A 14533-nucleotide genomic window follows, 5' to 3' on the forward strand; every position below is an offset into this window, starting at 1 on the left:
GCACACGGTGTGGGTCCCCACACAGAGTGAAGGCTTCTGAATCTCGCTGCCAGGCCCCTCATCCAGGACTCGGCCTTCCAGCTGGGAGGGGAGGACCTTTTTGCCTAGCAGCCAGGACCACATTTTTTCTAAGCAACTGTGGCTCACGGCCCTGCTCCTGACCCTCTTCTGTCTTGATCCTGGATGGTTGCCTTCAGAGCTACCAGGAACAGAAGCACCTGAGCTGGGTAGGGAAGAGGAACTTGCTACCCCAAGACAGTGGTACCTTTAGGACATGGAGTATAAAGTTCACGCTGCCCTCACGAGGGGCTGGGGATGGAGCCTGGAAAACTGCCTCTCCCTCTGCCTCTCCTGTCTTTGGGATATGAGGTCTCATCTCCATCTCTATGGCTACTGTCTCCTGTGTCCTGTTCATTTGTGTGTTTTCTGCTCATCCCGACGTCCTCTAGCCCCAAATGTTCCCCCAGCCCAAGTCTACATGATCTCCCACTTCTGTGACCTCCCGGCCCCACTTCCAGTCCTGATGTCTAGTTACAAAGGCTTGAGTGAGAACACGTGATGGCCCAGCTAGTGTCCTGGGCTGACTGTGGCCAGGGAGGGGGAACCTCAGAGAAGAGGTGCTGTCCTGGGAGAGCGCCACAGTGTTTGACTTTCTTTCTCTGCCTCTTTCTCCCCATTCCCATGTCTCCTTCCTGAACAGTGTCTGAGCCCTTCCTACCTGCCTCTGAGATGTATGGCTGGAGGCTGCGGGCGGCTGCTGCGGGGCCCTGAGAGCTGCTCCCTGGGCTGTGCGCAGGCGACCCAGTGTGCCCTGTGTCTGCGGCGCCCTCATTGTGGCTGGTGTGCCTGGGGGGGCCAGGATGGGGGCGGCCGCTGCATGGAGGGTGGACTCAGCGGCCCCCGTGACGGTAAGAAGGGTATGGGAGCCAGGCAAGAAGGCCGGTTTGGGTCTGGGGCAGAGAACATGGGGACATTGGGGTTCATCTCAGAAATGGAGCTCAGAGGAAGCAGGGACAATGACCTGGGTGGCTGGGGGCAGGTGGTGTGGAGGTTCCCCAGGCTAAGCCTTGTATTCCTGGGGCCAGGGCTGACATGTGGGCGTCCTACGGCATCCTGGGCCTTCCTGTCCTGCCCCCCTGAGGATGAGTGTGCAAATGGACACCATGACTGCAATGAGACCCAGAATTGCCATGACCAGCCCCACGGCTATGAGTGCAGCTGCAAGACGGGCTACACCATGGACAAGTGAGGCTGTAGGCCCCGTGGGATGTGGGTAGGAGGAATGGGCTGGCCAGACTGGGGGGAGACCCCATGGGAGCAGTGAGGGATGAAGTCCAGAGCTTAGCCAGACAGGAAGGATGAGCAGCCCGAGGCGGGAGGTAGTGGTATTGATCCAGGGAGGAGGAGAATGGTGAGCTTGGCTGGGGTGGGACAGGATGGTGAGGGAGACCAGGGATGGATGAATGTCACAGGGGCCCAAGAAGAGGGAGGATTGTGGGCTAGCTCCTGGAGAAGGTGGTGGGTGGACCCCAGAGGGCAAGTGGTGGAATAGACGGGGGCTGAGCAATCAGGTGGAAAGAAGATAGGCAGCTTGGAGGGGCCAGGCCATAGTGTTAGGAGACAGGCCCCTGTCAGGGCCACCTGCCCTGACCTTTGCCCTGACCCCTGCCCTGACCCCTGCAGTGTGACAGGCCTGTGCCGCCCCGTGTGCGCCCAGGGTTGTGTGAATGGCTCGTGCGTGGAACCTGACCACTGCCGCTGCCACTTCGGCTTTGTTGGCCGCAACTGCTCCACAGAGTGTCGCTGCAACCGCCACAGTGAGTGCGCGGGCGTGGGGGCCCGCGACCACTGCCTGCTCTGCCGCAACCACACCAAGGTGGGCAACCAGGGCTGCCTGACCTTGGGACCCAGGCCCTTGCTTGCTTTTAGCCTGTGCTCAGGCTCCCCCCACCCCCAATGTTAGGGCTAGAACCCAGGGCCACCTGCATGCTAGGCAATCACCCTGCCACTGAGCTACACCCCAGCCCTTGTACTTAGGCATTTTGAGCCTCATTCTGAGCCTGATAAGCCACTCATGGGGAAGCAGTGGCAGAGTCCTGTCCCAGGGAGATGTGAGAAACTTTGGAGACACTGTTGTCGTGGACAGTGGGGAGACTGGGCCAGGGAGGATGAGCATGTGGTGCTCCGGACACAGGACTGGAAGTGAGCCCATGAAGGCAGGGGCAAAGTGGCGGATAGGCTGGGACCGTACATACCAAGTGCTAAGGCTGCGTGTCCCCCGCCCTATGATTCTGCAGCCCTTCTGACCGCTCACTCTATCCTGGGTTTCCAGGGCAGCCACTGTGAGCAGTGCCTCCCGCTGTTTGTGGGCTCAGCCGTGGGGGGCGGCACCTGCCGGCCCTGCCATGCCTTCTGTCGTGGTAATAGCCACGTCTGCGTCTCCAGGAAGGAGCTTGAAATGGCCAGGAGGGAGCCAGAAAAGTACTCCCTGGATCCAGAGGAGGTGAGAGTCTGGGTCTGAGGATGTGGGAGCAGGTGGCCTGGACTCCAGGGTCCTAGAGGAAGAGGGGGATGGAGCCTGGACACCTGGATCCCAGGGAGGAGGTGGCTACTCCATTTGTAATCACCCTGTCCTTTTCCAGATTGAAAACTGGGTGACAGAGGGTCCTAGTGAAGACGAAGCTGTGTGTGTGAACTGCCAGAATAACAGCTATGGGGACAAATGCGAGAGCTGCCTCCACGGCTACTTCCTCCTGGATGGCAAATGCACCAAGTGAGAAGAAGGGGGTTGGGGCCTTGCCTTTCCCCCTAGGAATCATTCTGGACCCCCCAGCCTCCAGTCTTCTGCTCTCAGTCAGAAGAAGATAAAGTCCCCAGGGGGCTCCAGGCCAGGGAAGGGTTGGGAAAATGAGCTGAGCTCAGACGAGAGGCCCCCTCCCTTAGAAGCCAGAGCTACGAAGCAGCCCGGATGGAGACAAGATGGGGGAGCAAGGAGAGAGGGTTGCTGAGGGGAAGGTCTCCAAATGACCTTCCCATTCCATGTCTTCCTTCCAAATGTTCAGGGAGCTGGAGTCAGTCCAACCTAGGTTCCAACCCTGACTGCCACTTAATGACTCTGCGGCCTTGGCTTGACCTCTGTGAACCTCAGAGGTCATGGGAGCTCCGTAACCCCCATTCTCTTCTCCATCCTCAGATGCCAGTGCAATGGCCATGCAGACACCTGTAACGAGCAGGACGGGACGGGCTGCCCCTGCCAGAACAACACAGAGACTGGCACGTGCCAGGGCAGCTCCCCCAGTGATCGCCGAGACTGCTACAAGTACCAGGTGAGGCTGGAGAGGCAAGTTATGGGCCAAGCCCATATCTGCAAAGGATCAGAGGTGGGATGAGGTACCAGTCCTGGGCAGAACTGACACATGGTTCTGAACCTGTGGTCTTTGGATCAAGATCAGCTTAATTAATTGTTTCTGAGTCAGTTTCAGGCCCTGGGCAGTGATCTGAGGTCCCAGACAGGCCTCTGGGATTTCCCAGACTGGTGCAGAGACTATCTCCATTATATAGTCATAATTCAGAGGTTGCAAGTGATGGAAAACCCATCTCATGGTACTTTAAGGAAAAAAGAAAATGTATTGAATCTCAAAACTGATATCTGGGCCTACCACTGCCCACAGGGGAGAATGCAAAGTTCGTGGTGTTCTGGGCACTTCTGAACCTCATATTCCTTGTTCCCAAGTAGATGTCCTACTTTCTGACCTCACTGTGCTTTCCCTGTTTTCACGAACAGTCCAGGCCCTTTCATGGCTCCTTGCTTTGCCTCATTGCCACTGCTCAGAATGTACTCTCTCTCTCGCTGGGTGTGGTGGCGCACGTCTGTAATCCCAGCAGCTCTCGAGGCTGGGGCAGAAGGATCGCGAGTTCCAAGCCAGCCTCAGCAAAAGTGATGCTGCTGAGCAACTCAGTAAGACCCTGACTCTAAGTAAAATGCAAAATAGGACTGTGGATGTGGCTCAGTGGTTGAGTGCCCCTGGGACCCCATTCCCTGGTACCATCCTCCCTCCCCTGTAAAAAAAAAGAATGCACCCTCTCCCATCTTGTCTTTTTGGCAACTCCTACTTTGAGATGCAGCATAAACATCGTCTCTGTGAAACTCTTCTCGATTATTCCAGATTTCCCCCAAATTTCTTGTTTTGCCACTTCCTATTGCACTTTGTACATTTGTTATAGTAATATTTGGAAATCAGTTTTGAAACACTCTTCCCTCATGGCTTCTCAGGCAGGGACCTGGCATGTAGCCCTTGGATATGTGCTTGTGGAATGCTTCTTCGCTTAGAATGGTCAACAGGATGGCAAAATTTAGTTTTCTTTGACATTGTATTCTCTCCTGCTGAGGGTGTCCTGGGATTAAGTAAAAGCTCCCAATGGGGAGTTTACAAGGTTTACTGTTACTGATTTAACCACATTTTGAGGTGTTTTTTTTTTCTTATCAATAATCAAATGTAAAACTTGGGCTCATGGAACACATGGTTAGAAAGCATTGGCCTTTGCCAATGGCGTTCTCCTAAAATGTCCCCTTTGAGATAGTGTATAAGCTGAGATTTGGTAAAAGACAAAAGTGGGTCTTGGCTGTGTTCAGTCTACAAATTACTGAGTTAATGACAGATGGGGTGGGGTAGAGGGTGGTCCTTTGAATTGTGCAGGGTGAGGGTAGTTTTGAGAAAGAAGATCAAAAAATTGAGGTCTGGGTTCTGCCTTCAGGAATGGCCACATTCACGTTTCACACAGTGGCCTCAGGAGTCTCCTTGTGTCAGACTCTGCTTTGCTCAGTGTCGGCCTCTTTCTCAGGCAGGTTTTCCTCATGTGGCTGCTCCCACCCAGTGGCCTGGGGCTAACAGAGGATCTCCTAGCCATTCTAATACCCAGACCCAAACCCCCTTGAGTCCATTTCCCTTTTCTTCTGCAGAGAGGAGGCTCCTGGAGCACCTGGCTGCCAGGCCACAGGCTTATCCAAGGAGGACAACTCATGCTCCCTCTTTGGAGCACAGCGCCACCACCCATCTTCTTTCTCCAGGGAAGAGAAATCTCTTGCTCACCTCAGTCTCCTCCTCCCACCTACAGAAACACCCAATCTGCAGAATTACAACTCCACCCAAGTTGCTGTTTCCAAGCCTTAAACCTCCAGCATTTCCATCCTAGACCAGAATTTTTGCTTTCTTGGTGTCCGACCAGAAGGCTCTTTGCCCTTTACTTGACAGTCCCAGAGATTAGTCCAGACCTCTTGCTGTAGCAGCTCCATTGCCTGCTCTGAAGTGGCAGGTTTTTTCAGTTCTAATAATCAGTGGTAGTAATATGTGGCGAGTGCCTGCTGCTGAGCTGGGCCCTGCACTGCGGAGACAGTGGCAACAGCTCAGAGGTGGAAGGCTTGTCAAGGCTGTGCAGGGGCCTTGGTGAAGTACAGACTTAGGAGGAAAATAGGCTCAGAGACATTCAGCGTTCTGCCCCAGCTCAGGCAGATGATAGTATTTGGAGTCTGGACGGACTTGAAAGGTTTCCACAAAGCTGAGGAATCATAAATAGTGATCATTCATCCAGTCAACAAGTATTTATTGAGCACCTACTATATACCAAGCACTGTGGGAGGCACTGGGGACCCAGTGGAGAACAGCACAGGCAAAAGGTTCTGTCCTTACAGAGTTTACATTCTCACAGAGAAGTCAGGAATTACCAGATGAGTAACTCACACATTGTGTGTACACAGTGGTGAATGGGAAGGAGAAAAACTAGGCAGAAGCTGGGGTAGGGCTTGTTAGGTAGTAGAAATGGTAGATACAGTGAATGAGGAAGAAATGGTAGATAGTGGCACTTGTGGTCAATGTGAGTGTGTCACACGAGTAGACATATGGGAATAAGCCATCTAGACAGAGGATCAGCCTGTGCAAAGATCCTATGGTTGAAATGTACCTAACAGTCCAGAAGCACCTATGTGGGCAGATAAGACGGACAACCCTGTGCCAGGTGCTGTGTGTACGACATCAGAAGTCCCCTGAGCTGGGTGTGGTGGCACATGCCTATAATCCCAGAGACTTGGGAGGCCAAGGCAGGATTGCAAGTCCAAGGCCAGTCTGGGCAACTTGTGAGACCCTGTCTCAAAAATAAGGATAAAAAGAGCTGAGGGTGCAGCTCAGTGGTAGAGCAGCCCTGGGTTCAATCTCTCACACTGAAGGGGGAGAAAAAAGAAGTCTCCTGAGCAAGCGTTGGTTCCTGTCTACATATAGAGGAAGACTCAAGCTCAGTGAGGTTAGGGCACTGGTCTAGAGGACACAGCTAGTGAGGAGTTAGACTTCAACACAGCTCTGCACCGCTGCACCTCAGAGTGCTGGAGCCACTGCGGGTGACACCAGAGACAGCAGTGCTGGAGAGTCAGGTTCTAGCCGTGTTCACACTGTGGCTGGAACATTCTAGAGTCTCACATGACAGTGGCTGGGGTACTGGTGGGGAGTTAAGGCTGTGGCTGCTGACAACAGGTGCAAGGTTTCTGTCCTGCTTGGGGGCCAGCCCTGTACCATGCTCAGTCCTGATGCCCACCTTCCTTTGTGTCCTTCCCACAGTGCGCCAAATGCCGGGAGTCTTTCCACGGGAGCCCTCTGGGCGGCCAGCAGTGCTACCGTCTCATCTCGGTGGAGCAGGAGTGCTGCCTGGACCCCACCTCCCAGACCAACTGCTTCCATGAGCCCAAGCGCCGGGCCCTGGGCCCCGGGCGCACTGTACTCTTTGGCGTGCAGCCCAAGTTCACCAACGTGGACATTCGCCTGACGCTGGATGTGACCTTTGGTGCTGTGGACCTCTACGTCTCCACCTCTTATGATACCTTTGTGGTCCGTGTGGCCCCTGACACCGGCGTCCACACCGTGCATATCCAGCCCCCACCGCCTCCACCCCCACCCCCGCCTCCTGCTGATGGCGGGCCGCGGGGGGCTGGAGAGGCAGGTGGACCAGGGGTTGGGAGTGGGTCGGGCCCCTCAGCAGAGCCACGGGTTCGAGAGGTGTGGCCACGGGGCCTGATTACATATGTGACAGTGACGGAGCCATCGGCAGTATTGGTGGTGCGCAGTGTGCGGGATCGGCTGGTCATCACCTACCCACATGAACACCACGCTCTCAAGTCGAGCCGCTTCTACCTGCTGCTGCTGGGTGTGGGAGACCCAAGTGGGCCAGGCACCAATGGCTCAGCTGACTCGCAGGGCCTGCTCTTCTTCCGGCAAGACCAGGCCCACATCGATCTGTTTGTCTTCTTCTCCGTCTTCTTCTCCTGCTTCTTCCTCTTCCTGTCACTTTGTGTGCTCCTCTGGAAAGCCAAGCAGGCCCTGGACCAGCGGCAGGAGCAGCGCAGGCACTTGCAGGAGATGACCAAGATGGCCAGCCGCCCCTTTGCCAAAGTCACCGTCTGCTTCCCACCAGATCCTACTGCCCCAGCCCCTGCCTGGAAGCCACCTGGGCTCCCTCCACCTGCCTTTCGCCGCTCTGAGCCCTTCCTGGCACCCCTGTTGCTGACAGGGACTGGTGGCCCCTGGGGACCAATGGGAGGAGGCTGCTGCCCACCAGCCATCCCTGCTACCACCGCTGGCCTGCGAGCTGGGCCCATCACCCTGGAGCCCACAGAAGATGGCATGGCTGGTGTGGCCACACTGCTACTCCAGCTGCCTGGTGGGCCCCACGCGCCCAATGGTGCCTGCCTAGGGTCAGCCCTTGTCACGCTGCGGCATAGGCTGCATGAGTACTGTGGAAGTGGCGGGGGTGCTGGGGGCAGTGGGCATGGAGCTGGCGCAGGCCGGAAGGGACTGTTGAGCCAGGACAACCTCACCAGCATGTCCCTCTGACCTACCAAGGTTCCTCAGCCACAGCAACCGAGTCACTTGATGGGACCACCCTGGACTGGGAACCCTTGGACACTGTCTCCTGAGAGACCACTGGTTTCCTCCCCTCCCCCGCAGGGTCTCCTTTGTTCTGCATTCAGCAACTATTTATTGAGTACCTACTTTGTGCCAGGCACTGCTGTAGGCACAAAGCAAAGCAGGAAATGAGAGGATTCCTTGACCTTATCTGTTGGGTTCTAGTGAAGGGAGACAATCACACATACACACACACAGCAGGGTGGTTCCAAAGAGGGACAAGTGCTATGAGGACTCAGCAGGCTGTGGCAGTGTGGGACTGGTGTAGTCGATTGTGCATTCAGAGAAGCTAGACTGAGAAGCACAGGATATGGCCATGGGAAGACCTTCAGGAAACATCTTCCAGACAGAGGCAAAAATAAAAAAGGCCAGGAGGTGGGGATCAGCTTGTTTTATTGGAAGGCCTAGAAAACTGGCCATTATGACCCAGATCAAGTGTGAAGAGATGAAATTAAGGACAGGTTGGATGTTCTGGTCCCAGTTAGGTTTTTGGTTTTATTCTCAGGGTAACGGGAAGCTGTTGGAGGGTTTGGGGGGGTGACAGGATCTATGACTGTTGAAGCAGTTGTTTAGCTGAGGTGTGGAGAATGGATTCGAGCAGGGGGAGAAGGGATGGCTGTGAGTGGATCAGTGTGGTGGCAGTGGTGGGCAGAGTCGGGGCCAAGTGTAAGATAAGTGTAGAAAGGTTGCAGTGGTGTGGAGGTCAGGGTAGGAAGGGAGCACATTCTGGGTGACCCTAACTCTAGCCTGAACCACAGGAGGAGAGAGGGTTCCTTTGTTAAGATGGGGAAAATGGGGCTTGTGGAGAAGAGAAAGGGTCCAGGATTCAGGGATGAAGATATAGTCCAGTGGCGACACTTTTCTAACCACAGGGCTCTGGGCTCACTCCCCAGTACCACACACAAGCCTAAGTTTGGATTTGAGATGCATTTGACATCAACTTCGGTCAGGTCCAGGTGGGCATACAGAAACCAGCAAGAGTGTTTCAGCAGAAGGAATCGAGTAGTGGGAACTGGTGGTGCTGCTGAGAGCGGCGGCTGAGAACAGGTGGGACCGTGAGGTGGCCCAGCAGTGAACAAGAGCAGGAAGCAGTTCCTACCCCCTTGGGCTGGAGGGACAAAGCTGAGTGGTAACATTACCTGACCCGGGACCAGGGTCACCTGGTGAAACCAGAAAGATGGGCCTATTGAAAGGGAGCCTCAGAGGGGACAACCCCTGCCTGAGATGCCCCCCAGGTGGGCGTGGGTGTTGGTGAGGGCAGGGGTACCAAGGTTGGAGAGGGACTTGGTGGAGTGATCGCCCTACAGCTCTTCCAGACAGTGTTGCCTTGACAACTTTGAAGCACTCCCCAGGAGCCACCCTTACCGGAGCCTCGCCTTGGACTTCTGAGCTCCTCTACCCCTTGAAGGCCATTTCTAACCATCTTCCTGAACTTGGGACTCTCCCCCAAGACTCCAACCCCTAGTTGCTTTTTGGTCCTTGTGTGACTGGGACCACATCCCCCTGCTGTGGGGTCTGCAGTCTGAGAGACCCCCCCGTGTTACGTGCATGTCAGAGGCAGCAGGGACACCTCATCTGAAGAGGAGGGGAGCTACTGAATCAACAAATAAAGAGTGTGGGGGACGACCCAGTGTCCCAGTGTGATCTTCGTGCAGGGGAGGGAGGAATGGACGTCAGCCCTGCACTGGGTCAGTTAGATAAGTGCCCATATTGTGGTGCACCTCCAAGCCCTGTGACCTGGGCTTGTTTCCTGTGTCGCTTGTAGGTGGTGGTGGTGGAGGTGGATATGGCGGAACTCTTGCTTCCTAGAAGGAATGAACCAAGGACAGCTGGGACAGGAAGTTCTTTGACCAGGAACAGGGACCTTTCCCTAGGTGCCTGCCATAAGGAGAAAGTTTGGCTCAGAAGGGAAAACAGACTGCCTTCATCCCAGGTTTTATTCTAATGTAAGAAGAGTTCAAACCAGGCAGCATGGAGACTGAAATGAGGCCCTAGCAATATGATCTTTCTCTAGTTAAGTATACTCTCAAGGTCAAAACTGAAAGCATCACGGGAGGGTCCCAAACCCTTGGACAAGCAAGAGCCCAGACTGAGGGCAGGGAGCTAAAGACCTCTATCTTCCAAAGACCTGTACTGCCTGAGCACCTGCTGGGAGTGCTCAAAAGATCCCTTTCTGCCCAACGTGGCCCTGAGCACAAAGCTGGCTGCTTCAGGTGTGCAGGTGAGAACTTGGCAATATGTTAGGCTTGGGGAGTGCAGTGGCATATGGTATTTGCAGACTTTGTGGGCAATTTAGGGGATTTTCAGGGATTACTCTGACCACAGTGCCTTTATGCACTGATGGTAGTACTACCCTCCAAGATGTATGTGACTATGAACTTGGTGTGTATTGAGTATCATGTGCTGGTGAGTTGGCTTGGCATGTTACTGCTGTGGCCTCATTTGATTTCCCCAAGAACTGTGTGAGGTAGGAGTTGTGTGATCCCCATTTTGAGGGTGGGTATTGGGGATTGAACTCAGGGCACTCAACCACTGAGCCATATCCCCAGCCCTATTTTGTATTTTATTTAGAGACAGGGTCTCACTGTCTTAGCCCCTTGCTTTTGCTGAGACTGGCTTTGAACTCACTATTCTCTTGCTTCAGCCTACCGAGCCACTGGGATTACAGACGTGTGCCACCACACCTGGCTGTAATTCTCATTTTACAGATGAGAAAGGATCATAGACATCACTTGGCTGTCGAGTGAGTGGCAGCTGCTATTTGAACCCTTGCCCAGTGTCTGCCCCACATGTTGTCCTACCTCCTGGGAAAGGAGCCCTTCCCTTAGCACAGGTCGCTGTAGCTGACAGCTTCCCAGCACGAAGCAGGCCCTAGAGCCAGGGTGTACAAATGGGGATTTCTGTTTGGGGATAAAGCAAGCAGAATTGACCAACCTGGGAGCTGAGGGTCAGCAGTGAGCCATGCTACTTGGAGACAAGGAACCCCGAACCACAGGAGAGTATCCTACCTAGAAAGGAGCGAAAGTTCTTCAGGTCTCTGCATTATGCTTGGACCCTTTAGGTAGGGAACCTTCCTAGTAGTCACCCTGTAACTTAGCCTTCCTAAACAGAGCATGTGCTCTATGACTGGCCCTTTTCTCTGTGACTCAGAGCCAGTCTTCCTTTGTCATCTGTCACTGACATGTGTATGCCCCTGTGTACTTGCCCTGTAGCACATGCATATATACCCTTCAGGTTGACCTCTCAGCTCTCACTTCTCTGTGGATGGACTTGAATGTAAGAGGCTTGTGGTGGGTGAACACCTGGGAATGGGAGGTCAGAGGCCTGGATTCTAACCCACTTGTGGTTGCCAACATAATATCCTGGAGACTTAGGGAAAGGGGGAACATTCTACCGAGGGTCTGTAACCCTCCAGGCACTGTGCAGGGTGCTTGGCATGAGTGTTTTAGTTTTCCCAACATCACCACTGAAAAACTTATTCTCCTATTTTGTGGATTTGAGAGCTAAGTCTCTTTAAAAACTCCGGGAAAATTAAGAGGCAAATTGGATTCTGATACAAACTGACTCCATTGCTCCACACAAAATCATCTTTTTTAAGCCTATGCCATCTACCTGGGATCACCTACACTGGGCCTCACACTATTCTGGGTGCTGGGGACACAGCAATGAATGAGGTCCCTACCTTTCTAGAGCTGATAAACCAATGAGGTACCTGTTAATAAGTAAATGATGCCATATCTTGGAACGTGGCCAGAAAAGGCAGTAAAGGGAGGGAGGTTAATACTTGCAATTTAAGCAAAGTTGGGAAGAAAATTCCTCTCTATAAGATGATGCGAGCAGCAGTGGGGGTGAGCCAGACAGCATCTGAGGGAAGATCCAGAGCAAAGCCCCCGAGATAGGAGTATGCCTACCTCGCATTTAGAGAAGAACAGACCCACATGGTTAGAGCAGAAGAAATAAGGAGGATACAGCCTGATATTTTCAGCCTGAAAAGGAGAGTGGATGGAACAAGATGGGGGCAGCACAGTGGGTAGGAGTGAGATTTGGGGTATATTCTGAAAGTAGAGCCAACAGAATCTGTTGACAACTCGGCATTGGAGGAAAGGAACAGGGACCCAGTAGCCGCCACAGAGCTTGCTGTTTTCTAAGATTGGGGAGAATGTGGGAGGTGGAGGGGTGGGGTGGGCCAGAAGTTAGGTTGGAATATGTTAAATTTGAGGCAGCTCTTAGATATTCTAAGTGAAGATATCACTTGATGGTTACATATGCAGATTGGGGGAAAATAACATTAAATAAGAGTGACAATATGTTAATGTGGGAATAGTCTACCATATACACATAATAGTAATATTAACAACAATGATTAATTGAAGTCACACTTTGGTCTTTCTTTCTGTTCTATCTCTTGTCCTTAGAGTAGCATTTTGGCATATTAGGGATTGATATCCTCAGAGGACAAAACAAGCTCAGAAAGGTTTATGAATTCACCAAAATAACACAGCTAGTAAGTAGTAAGAGTTGAGATCAGATGCCAAGTCTGTCCAATTGTGAGACCTGAACATACTCTGACCTCCTAGTTGCTTTTGCAGAAAATGTTACTGAGTAAACATGGGTCTGCTTGCTGCACAATGGAGCCATTAGTTGAGTGGCAGGGTGGTGGGAGAGAAAGGCCTTTTATTTCAGTGATGATCACAAGATGGCAGACCAGCAGTCTGTTATCCTAAAGGACCATCTTGCTGGAAGCTGATTTAGGAGTGGTTTATACATATAGAAGATGGCTGATTGTAGTCTGGTGGGTGCCTTTTGCCACCATGTCTTGCCACATATGGTCTTAATAGTCAAGTTATAAGACATTTTTCAATTCTGTACATCTCAACAAAAACAGTGGACTTACATGAAATTTCCAACATATAATTCAGTGGACAGGCCAGAGGCTCTGTTGCTGATCACTGTAGGAAATGAAAGAAAGCATACTGCCAGGCACACATGTGTTATCCCAGCTACTTGGAGATTGAGACAGGAGAATCCAAAGTTTGAGGCCAGCCTCATCAACAAAACTCTGTCTTTAAATGAATGAATGAATGAATAAATAAATAGGTCTGGAGGTGTGGCTCAGTGGGGCAGTCCTGGGTTTAATCTTTAGTACCATAAAAACAAAATAAAGCAAAAACACACTTCACCTGACTATTGTCAGACAAGGGTCTAACAAAACAAGGGTCTGACTTGTCAGACAAGGGTCTGGCTATTGAAAGACAAGGGTCTAGTGAAGTTAAATATGGAGTTGGGCACGCTAAGGGAGAGAGAGAGTTCTCTCCCTTAATGCTTAGCTTCATAAAGAGGGTTGATTGAGGAGGGCAAGAACCAGAGCCCTGAAATTTCAAGTCACTAGGTGCTCCTTGAGAGGGTTTGCTGGATGAGCTGGTTAAAACTCCTTGGAAAAGTGCCATCCTTCTCCCTCTGACTCTGAGCTCAGAGACATAAGTAAAAGCCAGAATAGTCTATACCCTGATCTGTTCCATTGGCCAGCTTTGTCTTTCCCTGAGCTTGTCATTAGTCCTAGACCTGCAGATTTGGGGTCAACCAACAGAGGAGTTAACTTTCTTTGCACAGTCCTGCCATATACACTCAAACACAAAGTGAAAACAAGTGCTCTGGGCAGTGCTTCCTGAGTAGCATGAGGCCCCAACAACTCATGTCCTTGCAGAAGTCAAATCCAGCTCCCAGAGGCTCCTTTATTCCAGACTAGCTCTGTCCTGGATGGGAAAGGCCATAGGACATTCCTTGGCAGGAGACTAGTCTTATTGGAGACTTGGGAGGGCAGCTTGGCCCCTGGGCTGGGCTGAATTAGGAAAATGGAAAATTGAGCCCACCATCAAACTGTGTCCCCAACTTCAGCCATTAGGGAGGGGTATTGCTAAAGATGGACTAGGCAAAGTGCACTTAACCAAAGTACACATCGATTCCATTGAATTCCCAGTTTCTGTTCTAGGTGCTATCAGGTGCTGTCATGTCCCCACCTCCTTCACCAAACCTCCCTCTCCACCCAGATTCCTTCCTAGGAAGAAGGAAAAAAAAAAAAAAGGATGTAGCCGAGGGAGTTTGAAAATTAAAAGTGACATAAAAATATATTTGTGAAGTGTAGACAAAAAAGACTCCCAATCACTGTTTGAAAATATTTTGTTTATTTATTTTTATGTGGTGCTGAGGGCTGAACCAGTGCCTCACCTGTGAGGAGCAAGTACTGTACCACTGAGCCACAACCCCAGCCCTCCCAATCACTTTTTGTACCCAAATTTTATTTCCCCGAACTCTCTCTGGGACCATTGAAAGCAAGTTTCTTATGTTCTTAGGATCATTCTAAAATTGAGGTAATATGGGGAGAGAGAGAGAGATAGACACATTACTAGAAATGTCTTTAATTTTAAAAAATTAGGGGCTGGGGATATAGCTCAGTTGGTAGAGTGCTTGCCTCCAATGCACAAGACCCTGGGTCCGATCCCCAGCAACACGCCCCCCCCCCCCAAAATTAGCTTGGTCTGGGGATGTAGCACAGTGGCCGCCCACTTTCATAGCATATATGAAGCCGG

At 52.1% G+C, this 14533-nt stretch overlaps 1 protein-coding gene across 2 annotated transcripts in view; it reads left to right on the plus strand.

Annotated features, from left to right (window-relative positions):
* The window catches only part of Megf8 (multiple EGF like domains 8), a 40536-nt gene extending 30964 nt beyond the window's left edge, over window positions 1-9572 (plus strand). For both annotated transcript variants that reach the window (XM_076839437.1, XM_076839438.1), the window contains 7 exons: window positions 701-908; window positions 1086-1245; window positions 1684-1876; window positions 2333-2503; window positions 2643-2773; window positions 3194-3326; window positions 6606-9572. In XM_076839437.1, coding sequence (XP_076695552.1) covers window positions 701-908; window positions 1086-1245; window positions 1684-1876; window positions 2333-2503; window positions 2643-2773; window positions 3194-3326; window positions 6606-7874 — 2265 coding nt within the window. In that variant the 3' untranslated portion in view covers window positions 7875-9572. The remainder of the gene's footprint in view (window positions 1-700; window positions 909-1085; window positions 1246-1683; window positions 1877-2332; window positions 2504-2642; window positions 2774-3193; window positions 3327-6605) is intronic.
* Window positions 9573-14533: the final 4961 nt, after the last annotated feature.

Source organism: Callospermophilus lateralis, chromosome 18 (assembly GCF_048772815.1).
Source record: "Callospermophilus lateralis isolate mCalLat2 chromosome 18, mCalLat2.hap1, whole genome shotgun sequence".
Classification (NCBI taxonomy): Eukaryota; Metazoa; Chordata; class Mammalia; order Rodentia; family Sciuridae; genus Callospermophilus; species Callospermophilus lateralis.